Raw genomic sequence first — 14,495 nt, 5'->3', positions numbered from 1 at the left:
AACTCCATTATCCTGTCTCATGTTCTTGGAGTGCCTGAAGTAGTTTCACTAATCTGTCAGCATAGTATGTACTTGTGGATAAATATAGACATGCAGCCACTCTGTGAGTGGTCATCATCATATGCTGAAGCTAAAAATTACCCCTTTGGTTATGGAAAGGCTGAGCTGATCTGCAGGCCTGCTCTAGCTCAGACATTGCAGGTCTTCAGCATTTGTCTATTGAGAAACAATACCAAGAAACTGAAGGAAATGTCTTCCTCACAAGCAGTGAGGAAGTGTGAAACAGGATTATGAAACAATTAATTTATTTTTCTATTTTAGTTAGAAAAGGATTCTAACTTTTCTAACTGAAGGAGCGGAACATTTCAGGTATTCACAGGCTCATGGATATTACAGTAGCATGTTGGAGAAAATCCAGCGTGATCGGCTTTATAAAGGGGCTCGGTAGGTATGAAAATACTGCAAGTTGATGTTTACGTTTGTCTTATTAGTTTGTTCATTGTTGCTAAAGTGTAAATTTGACACAGTTTACTAAAAAAATGCAACCTCTACTCTTCTGCTTAAAGATACTGAAAATTCAGTAACTGTATGGCTGAAGTTATATCCAGTGTAGCGCACATTCTTGGGTTGTGCACTATGATCATTCAGTTGTTTTGATTCCCCCTTACAGCTCTAAGAAAAATAGTGCAGATCATAGCAGGGACTCTCTTATGATAATTTAATTTGGTACTTATCCCCAGTATCAGCTTTTGACTGTTGCACTAAAACTACTGTGCTTTTTTACAGCTGTTTTTCTGATCAGGGAAATGATCAATACATGGAAAAATCTAGCAGTGATTTTATGTCAGGAGGTCTTTCTGTGGAAGTAGTATATGGTTGTGATGACAATCATGTGTGATATTTCACTAATATTTCCATATTTATTCCTTGTCTTTAATTTTTTAAAAATACATAAAATAGAGAAAATAATGAGTATAGCCTGTCCTAAATGAAAATAGGATAAGAGTATAATTTGAAATACAGCTTATTGCATATTTAGTAGAAAAATAAAGGACAGTGTTGGAAACAAGAATAGGTGCTTCAGACAGAATTACATCTCCAAATGATACAGACATTTTATAGTTGATCTAGCATGGTTAAACTTTGTTACAGATTTTCATAGGATAGAAGCTTTAAATATGTATACAACTTCCTAAACTTGATCTGTAGATTTTCTGCTATTGCAGAGTCCTTCGGCATCAGGGTTACCATGGTCTCCTCCATGTGCATCACCATTCATTCTCCTGGGGAATGAGCTACTTTTGTCTAGGTTAAGAGTTTAGCTTGAGTGGTGACCAACACCCTAAAATATGTAGACATTCAAACTAAATGCTTCTGTGGTCTCTTCTGGGACTTCTCTTTGTAGAACATTTATTATTTTGAAATCAGGCAATAAAAACTAAATTTGTTAAGGAAATCAGTATCTCAAATTGAGTATAACTCCTTCCTTCCACCCACCTCCCTCCATGTTTCTTCAGCATGAACCCACACAAACTATACGTGGTGATTTCTCCTGTTAAAATTATGCATTTTATTTAATGGAGCAGTTTCACTGGGGAGCAGTATTTCACTGGTGTATATGGCGAAACTGAGCCCATCCTTTTTACTGCTACTTCTAAGGCTTACATTATAATGTGTCAACATAAAGGAACCAACCAGTAATGCAGCTACTTCTTAAATTTTGAGTCCTTGACTTCCAATTTTATGTCTCAGACTTTTTTAAGTGAGTTTTATAGGGCTCTCAGTCTAGGCATAAAAGCTATAATCTGTTAAAGCTGATACATTATCATTATAGATATCAGTGATAGTCTTGTCACTGGGACAGACTTTTTCAATGCAAATATCAAGCATATGCAAATGCTGGAGATAATGAAGCTGAAAAGATGCCTTAGAAAGCCAAAGCTATATAGAATAGTTCATGACCAACTCATGATCAACTCCAGACCCTCAAAGTTTTGGTAATGCTAGCTTTCACACTAAATGGAGTTAACAGCTACAAAATGATCTTTTAAAAACTTGAACTAAATCAATGTCATATGTCAGTCATTTCTCCAACTGCTGCAATTACTGTAGTATTGATAGATGTTAACCCCCAGTTTGTGCTTTTTCTGTATTTGGGGAAAGGCTGTGAAGTTCTTTATTTCTGAGAAGAACTAGACTAAAATTCTTGGTGCACTGGCCAATCTCACAGATAATTGCATTCCTCTGTTACAGTGTGCAAATACGTGATTTTTCGGTTAGATGTCTGGGAAAAAAAATTAAATCAGCCTGTGTCACAAACCTAACTGAATCATTGTTAAAAGGCTTCCTACTAACAATGACTGTGTGGATTTAAATTCCAGTCTCAGAATCCTGGCTGAATGCTCCGATGGTGGAAGATTAGGGTGGCAGCTCGCAGGTAGCATGGCTAAGGTTTGGCCAGGATGCGGAGCGTGCCTGCTCTCACACACCGCCTGCCTCCTGCCTTGAATCCCCCCGGTGTTCTGAGCTTAGTAGCCAGCTTTGAAGCAGAATTGCCGAGGAACAGAAGGCAAGTTTGTGTTCGATTAGATTCCTCTGAGAGGCGGCCTGGGCTGGCTGCCTGGCCCCATCTCGGAGTGTTGTGCTTGGCAGGATCCGCGCTGGCGAGCAGCCCGCCCGCCCAGGCACCGCGCTCAGCTCCGGGCTGGGAACGGCGCTGGAGCTCGGCGTGCTGGAGCTGCCAAGGACGGGGCTTGAGCGGCACTACGGACACAGATCCTTAAGAAAATTGGTTTCGCTGCTCACCAAAGAATTCTCCTGACTGAGCACTTGGAGATCGAGCTGATTTCATGGGTAGATGTGAGCCGGTCAAAACCACACATTTGGCAAATGTATTCCTAATTGTAAAAATGTTGTCTGACTCCATCCTAAAGCTATTTGTGGAGAGATTTCCATTGCCTAGTGTATTTGATAGTCCATAAAAATTTGCATCTGATCCTTTGCATCCCACTATCTTCATGTTTAAGTTTTAAGAGAGCCTAGGTGATGACAGAAGAGCAGTAGCACTTATGCTCTTCTCTGGTGGCTTTTTTCAGTACTTTGAAGTAGATTATTATTGAGAACAACGGTGTATTTTTAGAACAAGTTTTGTTTTGTATAAATGTAGGAGCTTTATGCACTTTGTTTTTTGCAAAGAGTCATAATGCCAGGAAGATTCTATGATAATGCTTTTGCCCTCAAAATTCAAGTGAAACTTTGCAGGAAACACATCTAGCAGGAAACATCTGTCACAGTGGGAGAAGTGCTGCTGCTGTGCTGAAGAGTGATGCTGTTCCTCATTAGTGAGGGGTTCTTTTCAAAGAAAAGTGTAGATGTTACACTTGCAGAATAATAGCTACATGAACAGAAGCATTTCTGTCTTCTATTATAGTCATATAGGAACTTCTAAACTGATTTTTCTAAAGGAAAACATGTTCTCTTTTTTCTAGTGGACCCTTTTTTATTTTTCAGTGTGTAATTTTGGGTTCTTATTTAAAAACTCTGAAACCATAAATTTTATTAGTTTAATTATTTTTTTTTCATTTTTGTTCAGCAACGGAATGTTAAAGTCCATAGGAAAGGTCCAACATCTAATTTATTGTTAAAACAATCATATGTCCCTAATAATTACAATTAATTTCAGTAACACAATTCTGTACCTCAAAGGAAAAGTGATACTAAAGGTATTAGATGTGAGGCAATCATCACTGTAGTTCATTCTTCTTTCTCTCTCTCTTTCTTTGCAACTTGGATGCAAATGTAACACTCTGGAGTGCAGTGCTATGGGGAAGTGCTGTAATGGTTTTAGTTCACAATATTTCCATGGTCTGTATTACCTTAAAGCACCTCTGTCCCAATCACCAGTAGCGCTCGTGGGCATTGCGACACTTTTATTACATTGAGTGGATAATTGTTGCTGACTCTCCGTGTGTGGAGACACGAGGCTTGACTCCATTTCAGAAGGCTGATTTATTATGTTAGATATTATATTAAAATGCTACATTAAGACTATACTAAAGAACAGAGAGATCAGAAGGCTACAACAAGAAGAGCAGAACAGAATAGCATAACAAAATCCTGTGACTGCTCACAGCCTTGGCACAGGTGGCTGTGATTGGTCATCAATGGAAAACAATCCACATGGACCAATCATGGATGCACCTGTTGCATTCCACAGCAGCACATAGTAATTGTTTACATTTCTTTCCTGAGGCTCCTCAGCTTCTCAGGAGAGGAAAAATCCCAGCAAAGGATTTTTCATAATATCATAGCTACAGATAATGGCTGGTCTTGCCAGTGTTACTTAATTTGCTACTTTTAAAGTGTCTGGCAAAACTAACAGAGAGAGGATGCTACCAGTACCTGCCTGAGCACCAAACATGACTTTTATTGCCAGTAAGAGCTGAGCCCTGAGGATTTTGAGTTGTAAATTTCATGTGTAAAATGGTAGCATTTGCAGTGCTACCATTTATTTTTCCTTCATTCGCACTAAAAAACAGCAAGTAGAGCTCAGTCTAGTATACAATATCTTGATACTCATTATGGGGAATTCAGTCACAGGATAATTTAGATTGGAAGGTGTACCTGGTGGATGATTAATCCTACCCCACCTTGCTCAACACCTAGCGAAGGTTTCTCAGGATCTTGTCTGGTCAACGTTCAAGTGTCTCCAAAAGTGGAGTTTCTGCTGTATCTCTGGACAACATGTATCAGTGTTTGATCACCCCCTCACAGTGGAAATTATTTCCATACATCTAATATAAATTTCTCACATTCAGACTAGTGTCTGTTGCCTCTTGTCCTGTCATTGTCAGTTCAAAGAAGAATCTAGTTCCTTGGCATCTTTCCTATACTCCATTAGGTAGCTAAAGAATGCACTAAGATTCTCTTCTGAAGGTTGAATTGGTCCAGCACTCTCAGCCTTTTCTAACCTTGTAAGCCCCTGACCATCTTTGTGGTCCTCTCTTGGCCTTGCTTCAGAATAGCAATGTCATTCTTCTATGGGAGAGCACAAAATGGAACAAAATACACCAGGTGTAATCTCAAAAGTGCCAGATGGAGCTGCAGGGTTTGGTACTTTCAGGAAAGCTAATGCATAATACTTTTTGGCCATGGAAAACATCCCATGTCTGACTCTTCATGTAAGATTTATACTGGTAACATGTATGTTGTTTTTTGAGTCACTCTTGACTTGGTATAGATTACAGGAGAATTAGACCCTTTACAACTTACCATAGTCAAAAGATCAGACTCTGCAAGGCCAAGCCAGTTTGAGTAAAATAAATTTTTATTACTTGACAACTGAGTTACAGGTTTGACTTGCATGCAAAAGATAAAAAATTAGGATGTTTTTCAGTTAGATGTCAGCAAGTCTTACCATGTGAAAAAAAAAAAAAGAGGATTGAGTATGCACTGCATAGTAAACACCACTCAATATTAATATCAAAGATTTCATCTTTGATTTCTTCTTACAGTTAGATAATGTATATTTTACCTATGGTACCATAGAATATTGATGTGTTGTGTATTTCTTTGATTAGCAGCTAGTGTCCAGTTTTGCTTTGACAGTGTAGTAAGCTGTTGAGGTGCTCTGTGACAGTTAAACCATGTTGAATTACCCAAAGTAAATGCATATTTTCTGCATTTCAGCTTCTCCAGTTGGTAACGGATATATCAAGCCACCTGTCCCTCCTGTTTCTGGTACGCAGAGAGAAAGAGGACCCCCAGCCATGCTGCCCATCAGCATTGATCCGGACAGCAAACCCGGCGAATATGTCCTGAAGAGCTTGTTTGTCAACTTCACTACCCTGGCTGAACGCAAGATTCGCATCATCATGGCAGAACCTCTTGTGAGTAAAAAGAAACTCCATGTGTATCTATATTCTGTGCTTTGAATTTGTTTTAAAAGCAGGCTTGCTTGCTGTGCAGTGAAGAATATTTTGCTTGTAATCTGCGTTGGAGTTTGACAGTGTTTCCCAAACTGTAAGATCTGCTGCTATGGCAATTGGAACATTGTGGGAGAGGGCAGAGGTATGCAAGATATGCCATAGGGGTGACATGAAAAGGAATTAATATTTAATTTCTGTTTGCAATGTGGGCACATGCTAATGGGATTGTGAGGCAGAAGGGGTGTCAGCCAGCATAGATTTCACAGCTGGGAGAGCAATCACTTGAGTCAAAATAGATTAGAAAATGCTGAAATATGGAAAAAGCAGTATTTCTGAACATTAAAGGTTTTCAGCTGAAACATGAAAATGGCTACCACTTTTAGTTCTGACAGTAGTAGATTTCATAATCTAGCAGAGGACTATAGCACCTATTTTCCAGATATGAAAAAGCATACAGCACTTGAGGAAGGAGTTACATTACAAGGTCTTGCACAGTGAGAGAGCTGTTGTTATTTGTATTTTTAGGCAAATTTAACACGCAGGCATGTCTGTTACAATTTGTCTTGTGTAACTGAACTTCCAGGACTCTGTTCATTTAACTTGAGATTACATTTTATATAAATTCTTGCTATTTTGATTAAGGAAGAATATTTCTATAACTTATATTTTAGTTCTGATGAGGTAAAAAAATGCCAAGACCTAAAAATAACCAGAAATCTCTACTTCTGTACTATAAGGGAATTTTAATAAAATCTTAGAATGGTTTTGTTATAAAGTCCAGTGTCTAATACTTAGTTCAGTTCCCCATTTTCAGGATATTTTGAAGGGCAAAAATGAAATTGTCTTTATTCTGATGGCATCTGTTTATCTTTGATTTCGATTCAGAAGCATTTTGCTTGGAAAGTTTTACCTGGCTTTCTTCTGAAGCATTAGCTAGATGCAAGATGACAGAGCTATCTTATGTAATTTGGAAATAACACCAAAAAAAGCTTACAGTAAAGAATATTATGACAAAAATCCATTTTTTTTTCTTCTTTGATGTGTTCCCTCCAAATCACGAAAAGTAGAATAAACTGACTGTCATAGTGTAGGTCCTTTTAAAAAATAAAATACCAGCAGCTATTTATTATCATCCAGTCTTCATGTAATGCCCAGAAAACATCTTTAAAATTTTAAAACAAAGTGTGTATAAAATTACTTGACAAGATTAGGAAAACAGCAAGAAGATCAGTAACGAGGACATAATTTCCTTGCAGCGCCTTTGTTACTCTTAAACATGAACCTCTGCATTTTCATGTAAGATTTCAGGCATGGATTTATTCCCTTCTCACCTTGTGCTAAGATGATTTTGAGTTGCTGTGTGGTAATATGTTGTTTTTTTCACTTTGAGAAACTATTATTATCTGAATGTTGATCTTATTCTAGAGGTTATTCAATGGAATTTTATTTGGTAAATTCACTGTAGAATGTAGAAATATTACAAGAGACTGGAATGTCACCTTCTTGTCATACATTTTCAGAATGTATTTTTTACAGGGGTCTGACCATGAGACACTAACAATAATTCAATTACATACTCACATCTCATTAGTATTAATAAAACTTACAAGCCATGGCATGCTGCTGTTTGAGGTTGGCTGTGACCAATGAGTAAGCAGGATTCTGTAGACATTCAGTCAAAATGATCTTGAAATAATTAGGTTGTAATGAAAGAAGTGACAAGGGAAAATGGCAAAAATTATTCTTGAATAACAGCTAAGAATATAAGTCTGCCCTTTTGGTGAGTGGCTGCTGGATGTTTAGCAGCTTTGTTCCCACATGTTAATCTACTGATTATAATTGTGACCAGGAGGTCCCAGGGATTGGGGAGATAAAGTTTATAAATTGATGGTGAAAAGCTACCTTTTGGCCTTTTTTCACAATAGGTAGTCAGATGGTGAACTGTTTGAAGTTTATGTTCTAATTAAACTCAAGTGTACTTCAAAGGAAGTCAAACATACACAGTGCTCAACACTGAGATATTTCTAGTTTGATTTCTCCAAGCCATTACAAGATATGACAGTTTAATTTTATAATGAGTGATGAATACTTAGGATATCTTCTAGAGAAGATAAAATGATCTGTTTATAATATTGTTGCCTTTTCATCTCTTTTATCACGAAGTCTAGCTCACACTGAAGCTCTGAAGTTACTATGGTTAAATTAAATATTTACTGATACCTTTTTTACATGGATCATTCTTTTGATACACATATTCTACCTGCTTATACTTTCTGATTATCATTGGTTTTATGAATTTTTCTCTCAGTTTCTTTGGGTTCCATGTGCCCATGTGATATATTAATCTCTTTCTTTTGTGGTGCACACGGAGCTGAAGTGTAAATTACAGTGTTCTGACAACTATGTTGGAAAACCATGTTTGGGTCACACCACAGGTTGCAGATGCTAGAAAGGCACTAGAAAGCTTTGCTATTTTCTAGGGCGTCAGTGAAGGGGACGGCAAACCCCACCCCTTTCTGCAGCCCCATGAAGTCTCATCTGGAATAGGAATATTCCAATGGGAGAGAAAGCAGAGGGCAATGTCACCCACTCATCCTGCGGCCCTGGCTGGCAACCGAGTATCATTTGACGTTTTGGTTACTGGATCTGGCAGTGATCGTCATAAAAAACACACTCCCCAGTTAATTTATTTTCTAGACATGAATATAACTATCAACTATCCACTGCTAAGTCTTTAACAAGTTAAAATGCCAAACTTTTGTTTCCAGATTTGACATTTTTTAACTTTGTCTGCAGAATATTTTATTCAAAATTTGAGGTCAATTTTCCCCATTTTTAGGATCTCTGATATATAAAAAAACAATTCAGTAATTATATGTTCACAATCATGTGGCTAATTTTTAATGATTAACTGCCTTATCCATATTGTCAAGTTATATTATTTCAAATTAAAAGTATTTGGCAGCAGACTTGATTAAAATTAAATTCCCATAAGTGAAATGAAAATAATTTTTTCTTGATAATCTTTAATAATTTCTTGGTTCTTTTCTGTAGATAATTGTTCTTATTTGTGAAAAATAGTAAGATTTTATTCTGCAAACCTTTTTCCACAGCTAATTGAATGCATATTTAATTTGTATCAGTTTTTATTCTAAATCTTCTCTGCATTGCTTCACTTATAAACAAAATCTGATATTTTATTACTGCTGATTTTTTTCAAACTGTGGTGACCTTGAAATGAAGCTAGAAAGAGGAAGCCAGAGAAATATTCTTGCCAATTCAAATGAAAGAGTATGTATCATAGCTCTGTAAGGAGAAAACCCAGAAAACAGTTTCCTTTTTTAGGACTGTTGATTATCACTTTGGGTAATATTCATCCTGTGCATACAGAGCAGGCTAATCTTTAAATACGGCTTTCAGCAGTACTTACACACAGCTGTAGACATTGATAAAACACAGGGAGCTACAGGCATTGACAGTTGTTAATGGTTAATTTAGCTGTTGGTAAACTTTCATTATGCTTTTCTCCTGCAAGCATCTTCTTTTACTGAGCTTGTCTAAATTCAGGATCTCTCTGAATACTGAATTCAAGAACAGAGTTTATTCATTATAGTATTGGGACTATAAACATATTCATGTATTCTGCATGTAACTTAGGCAGGTTTCATCTCACCATTAGGAAAAACCCTGAAAGTAGTGATGTGGTTGATACTAGTGTCTTTATTACTTCCATTTCCTTAAAAGCTTAAAGACATTAAAACAGAGATCTATTTCAAGACAGGGCTGGTGATAGTAACGTAGCAGATGGTTCAGAAGACTTTGAAAATAATGAAAGAATAATGCAAATTACAGAGACCGACCAACCAATACATATAATGGGACTTGCTTCTGATTAGCTTCAGTCTAGGCTTCACTTTCTCTAGGCAGGAGGAGAATTTGCTAAGAACAGACTTGGGAGAAAAGGAAGTAGGTTTTTTGTTTTCTGAGGACAGGGTTGTGATAACTAGTAAGATTTATGTAGGCTATGATAGTACCAAGCAGTTTTATCCCACAGCTGTAATGTAGAATTTTCTGGTTTACATGGACTAAATCTCCAGCTGCATTACGCCAGGTGACAACTCCTTGATTGTCACCTGTAATGAGACATATTACCACTACACTACTACAGTATTTTATATTTGAAGTCTTCATTAATAGTTTGGCATGTACAAGGACTTTGGACCCCTGTTTGTTCACAGTGAATAGATAGTAGTTACTGTAAGGAACAAGTAATTTTCTGGAAAAGAGAGTGAATAGATATTAGTTACTGTAAGGAACAAGTAATTTTCTGGAAAAGAGTGTGAATAGATAGTAGTTACTGTAAGGAACAAGTAATTTTCTGGAAAAGAGGAAAGGCAAGCTACCTTGCTCTGTTCTAGCTGTTCACTAAATATATGTATGTCCAGACAAATTGACAATTGCACAACTTTATTTGAATACCTTTATGTAAATATATATGGAAAATTCTGTTCTCTTTTCTCATACAAAACCTATCTCACTAGGACCTCTCCTCTATAAATGCTACAAGCATGCTGCCTTCCCATTGTCATCTGTCCCTATCCACCTCTGTGTCACTGAAGGATTATGCCAGTGATCATTAATCTAATTCTTTTATTCCATGAGTGTTTGTGCTAGTCTAAATTTTGTAAAGTATGTGGCAATCAACCCCAGTTATAAGGACCTCATAATTCATAATACCATACCTCAGTATCTAATGTCTCATAATTCTTTATTTCTACTGTATTATTAGCATTTAAATTACAGAAATAAATATTATTATAGTAGCTTCTTTAGACCTAGTTGCAACAAATAATGTGTAGGTCATTAAGAATAATTATTCTTAATTATTCTGTCAAGAATTGTCTCTGAAGTAGTTAAGATGCTTCTTTATGAAATTCTGCCTCACTTTATTATACTGGTTTGTCACCTCCTCATAAGAAAGTGGAAGCATCTGAACAACATATTACTTTAGGTGCTCAATATGTAACCTGAACATGTATGATCCTTTCATTGTATGGAGCCCCACGGATCTGTTACAGTGGATGTGTTAATTGAATGTGCAAATCAATGTCAGTCAGTCGTAGGACAGTCTGGAGGACTGAGAGCAGTCATTCCCCTCAGGAGAGGGTGTCTCCTAGTCCTCCCAGAAAGTGTCAGCTCAGCAGAGTTCCTTTCCTGTGTGTTATTGACTGGATCCTGGGTCAACTTTTTGGACTAGTAGTTGGTCTCAGGATTTTATTCTACTTCTAGCCATACCTAAGGACTTCTCATTGTCCAGAGAAGCTTTAAATGCCCAATCCCTGGAAGTATTCAAGACCAGAATAGAGAAACCTGATCCAGTGGAAGGTGCCCCTGCAGGCCAGGAGGGTTGCAGTCTGATGATCATTAAGGTCCTTCCAGCCCAAACCACTCCATGATTCTATGATTCTGAGTTTAATTTCTGTGTGGACTGTCTCTTCAGTTCTGCTTCCTTTTACTCAGACTTTCCAGCAGCTAACTGCTCTGTTTCAAGAAATCAATTAAGCCGAACAATGGTTCAGTCATCACTCTTCCCTCCTTCACTAATCAGCTTTTCTTGGGAGTTCACTGGCTTTCCAATTATAGTCCAGTCCACCAGTGATAAAGAAGCCCAAGCTGGGCCAGATCAATGTGGTCTTTTTTCCAGCAGAAGGAAAGGCAGCTAAACCTGGGATATCTCTTCCATAAAATAAGCAAGCTCCAGTCAGGAGCTCAAAGGATGTGAAAGCAGAAAATCACAGGAAAGATGGGCCTTTTGTACAAAAGATGGAGAGTAATCAAATATAACAAAGTCCAATGGCATAAAGATCCTTCACTTCCCCTTCCACTTACCACTTCAGATATAATATCTTCTTCCAGTTATCTCAGTATGTGTCTTAGGTTGAGACCTGTAGCAGAAGCCAGGCACTGAACAGTATAGAGCTAGGGTGGGTAATCTTGAACCTCAGGACAAATATCTTCCAGAAAGACCTGGAAAGGTTTGTGTGATTGAAGCAGTGATCATAGATCAGCTGTCTTCTGTATAGTTCAGGGGGACATGTTGCAGAATTGAAACACAGAAGTTGAGGGAAAAGAGTATAAAGGATGCAGCTGGGAAAAAAAGAGCTAGAGGAAGAGACAAATGTAGGGTTTCAGAAATAGTCATAGGGAGTACAGGAGAGCAGAGAGAGCATCCAGTATGGTCTGATTCCAACATCCATATGAGACTAAAGGGAGAACTTTATGCCATTTAGCAAAGCAAGAAGGAAACAGACACGTTTTTGCATAGACATTGTCATCGTCATTTGCACTTAGATACAGGTCCATGGAACACTCACACGTTTCAGAGTCACATGGTGTCAGTGGGCACTTTCTCAGTGCTCTTGGGGCTTCCATGGCTGAATGTGCATGCAGAATGCTGTTTGGGACATGACCGGAGCTCATTCCAATGGCAAGGCTCTGCAGGATGCTTGCTGTCCCTCATTACTGCATGGATACAGTTGGGGGATGGTCAATGACGCATACAATACTTCAAAACGCTAGGAGAATTTAACATTGCAAGACAGATTCAATCCAAGGTCACTGAGCCTGTCACACTGCATCACATGTTGGCCAGTGCTTGCAAATATAGCAGAGAACCTACCACATGCCCTTAATCACATTATTGTGTCATTTAAGGATATTGGCTATTACCACTCTCCAGAAAATGGAAGTCCTACTACAGTCATTTCAGGTCAATCTCATCACTGAAGTCTGTCATCATGACGGGTGGAAGAAAATCAAGTGTACACTTCCGTGGCATTGTTGGCAGATAAGTAGCAATTCAGTAAAGGGGTATCTTCCCATAGCTACACAACAGCTTCATCTTTTGCATGCTTTCAGAGTCACATTTGAACTCAATGAGGTATTGCTTAATTTATGTGCTCTCTTCTGGGCCTGAATCTGGCATGGCACAGTTCTGGCATCAGACAGCTTGAATTATACCATATTTGACCCTGCATATCTGGTGGCATGACAAATATTAGAAAACTTGAAATACTTCACATAAATATCTTCCCAAATTGGACATCCACCCAATAAGGTCTTGTTTCACTAGCTGAGCATGCAATATATGTGGAAGCTATGGCTTTTAGGGCCAGCATCCTTTTAGCAAAAGAACTGTGAAGGCTTACATTAGCTCTTCAAGGGCATCTGGCATCCTCCTTGAAAGTCTATCAGATCAGTACCAGTAACCAGTAGGAAAAGTCTTCAGATCAAATCACCTGGGAACACCTCTCATATGGTATAGTTGCAGCCTTTGAACTAAACATATAGCCAAGAAAGCTCCAAGTAATAGAATTTTAAAGAAAACTACTGGCAGTACTTCTCAAGTTCACTTTAAAAATACATCCTCATCTCTTTTTCTGTTCTGTGAAAACGGTGCACAGCTGGTGACAATAAGTATCTACCTGATGTTAAAGCAGTAGTGGATATCAGACAGCAGACCATGGCCAGGGTCGTTTGCGGTCCTTTATTTCCCCTGGCTGTCTGGGTCTTGAGAGAATGTGGTTCCTGTTTGAAGAGATCTCTGCTGTGCTTGGAGCAGCCGTGCAATTACAAGCCTAAATTTATTCAAATCAACTGATAAGGACTTCCTATAGGCATTATTAAATTAGGTCACATTATTCTGAGTGGGTAACCAGTGGTCAAGGCCCTAAGGGCACTAATATGCTTTAATGGTCTCCTCTGAGTCTCTCCCACACCTGCCCACAGGCCAGGACCCATTCCCAGGTTTTGGAGCCATTAGTCCCTGCCACAACAGCCACTGCAGTCTCCTGCTCCCCCAGCCCTGCCCCCTCCCTGTCAGGGCCTTGCTGAGCCAGGTCACATAGCTGAAAACCCTTAATAAACCTTACTAAGCCTTAATAAACAGTTGAAAAATACCTTGAATAGCAGTTTCCTGCAAAGGTCTTAAGACAGACTTGGAAGTTTCGATAAACTTCATCTATTGTTCTTATTGTTAAAAAGAAATCACTGTATCAAGCATTTTTTTAGAGCATCATGCTTATTCCAGTCCAACAGGCTCATAGATGGCTGCATAGATCTTGGACTCTCATCCTGCATCCTATAACACCACTCTTGACTGAGGCCTTATACATTCCCTACCCTAGCAAATTAGGTTCCAATCAAAATTTTTCTTTTTGTATTAGAATTTTTTAGGTTAGAATCACACAAGGCTCTCATGGAATTATGGTGTCAACATTAAGTGCCCACACTTTGTCTCCAGATGGTCTTTTTAAATCGATCATACTAACATGTTGTAAAATCTACCTCTTTCTGTAAAATCTACCTCTAAAATCTACCTTTTCTACCTCTTTCTGTATACTGTAGCATTTATTGCAATAAATAAAACCACAAGGGATAGTGTTGTAATACTAACCAGGAAGATCCTAATAGACAGAGGATTTTGAAGTGTTCATTAAGTTACAATGTTGAAAAGGCATTCCTATTAAAACAAGGTCTGAAAACAAACAGCCAAGAAAATTTCCTTTC

At 38.1% G+C, this 14,495-nt stretch overlaps 1 protein-coding gene across 4 annotated transcripts in view; it reads left to right on the top strand.

Annotated features, from left to right (window-relative positions):
* FRY (FRY microtubule binding protein) overlaps positions 1-14,495 on the top strand; it is a 159,710-nt gene that overhangs the window by 24,062 nt on the left and 121,153 nt on the right. For 2 of the 4 annotated variants that reach the window (XM_041416003.1, XM_041416004.1), the window contains exon 2: positions 5,689-5,888. In XM_041416003.1, the coding sequence (XP_041271937.1) occupies positions 5,689-5,888 (200 nt within the window). Of the gene's footprint in view, positions 1-166; positions 449-5,688; positions 5,889-14,495 lie in introns of those variants that run through there. The other 2 variants (XM_041416005.1, XM_041416006.1) reach the window with 2 other exon arrangements.

This window comes from Onychostruthus taczanowskii, unplaced genomic scaffold (genome assembly GCF_017590055.1).
Source record: "Onychostruthus taczanowskii isolate IOZ18803 unplaced genomic scaffold, ASM1759005v1 scaffold50, whole genome shotgun sequence".
Classification (NCBI taxonomy): domain Eukaryota; kingdom Metazoa; phylum Chordata; class Aves; order Passeriformes; family Passeridae; genus Onychostruthus; species Onychostruthus taczanowskii.
Note: the sequence above shows the minus strand (reverse complement) of the source record. Positions and strands in the feature narration are given on the sequence as shown.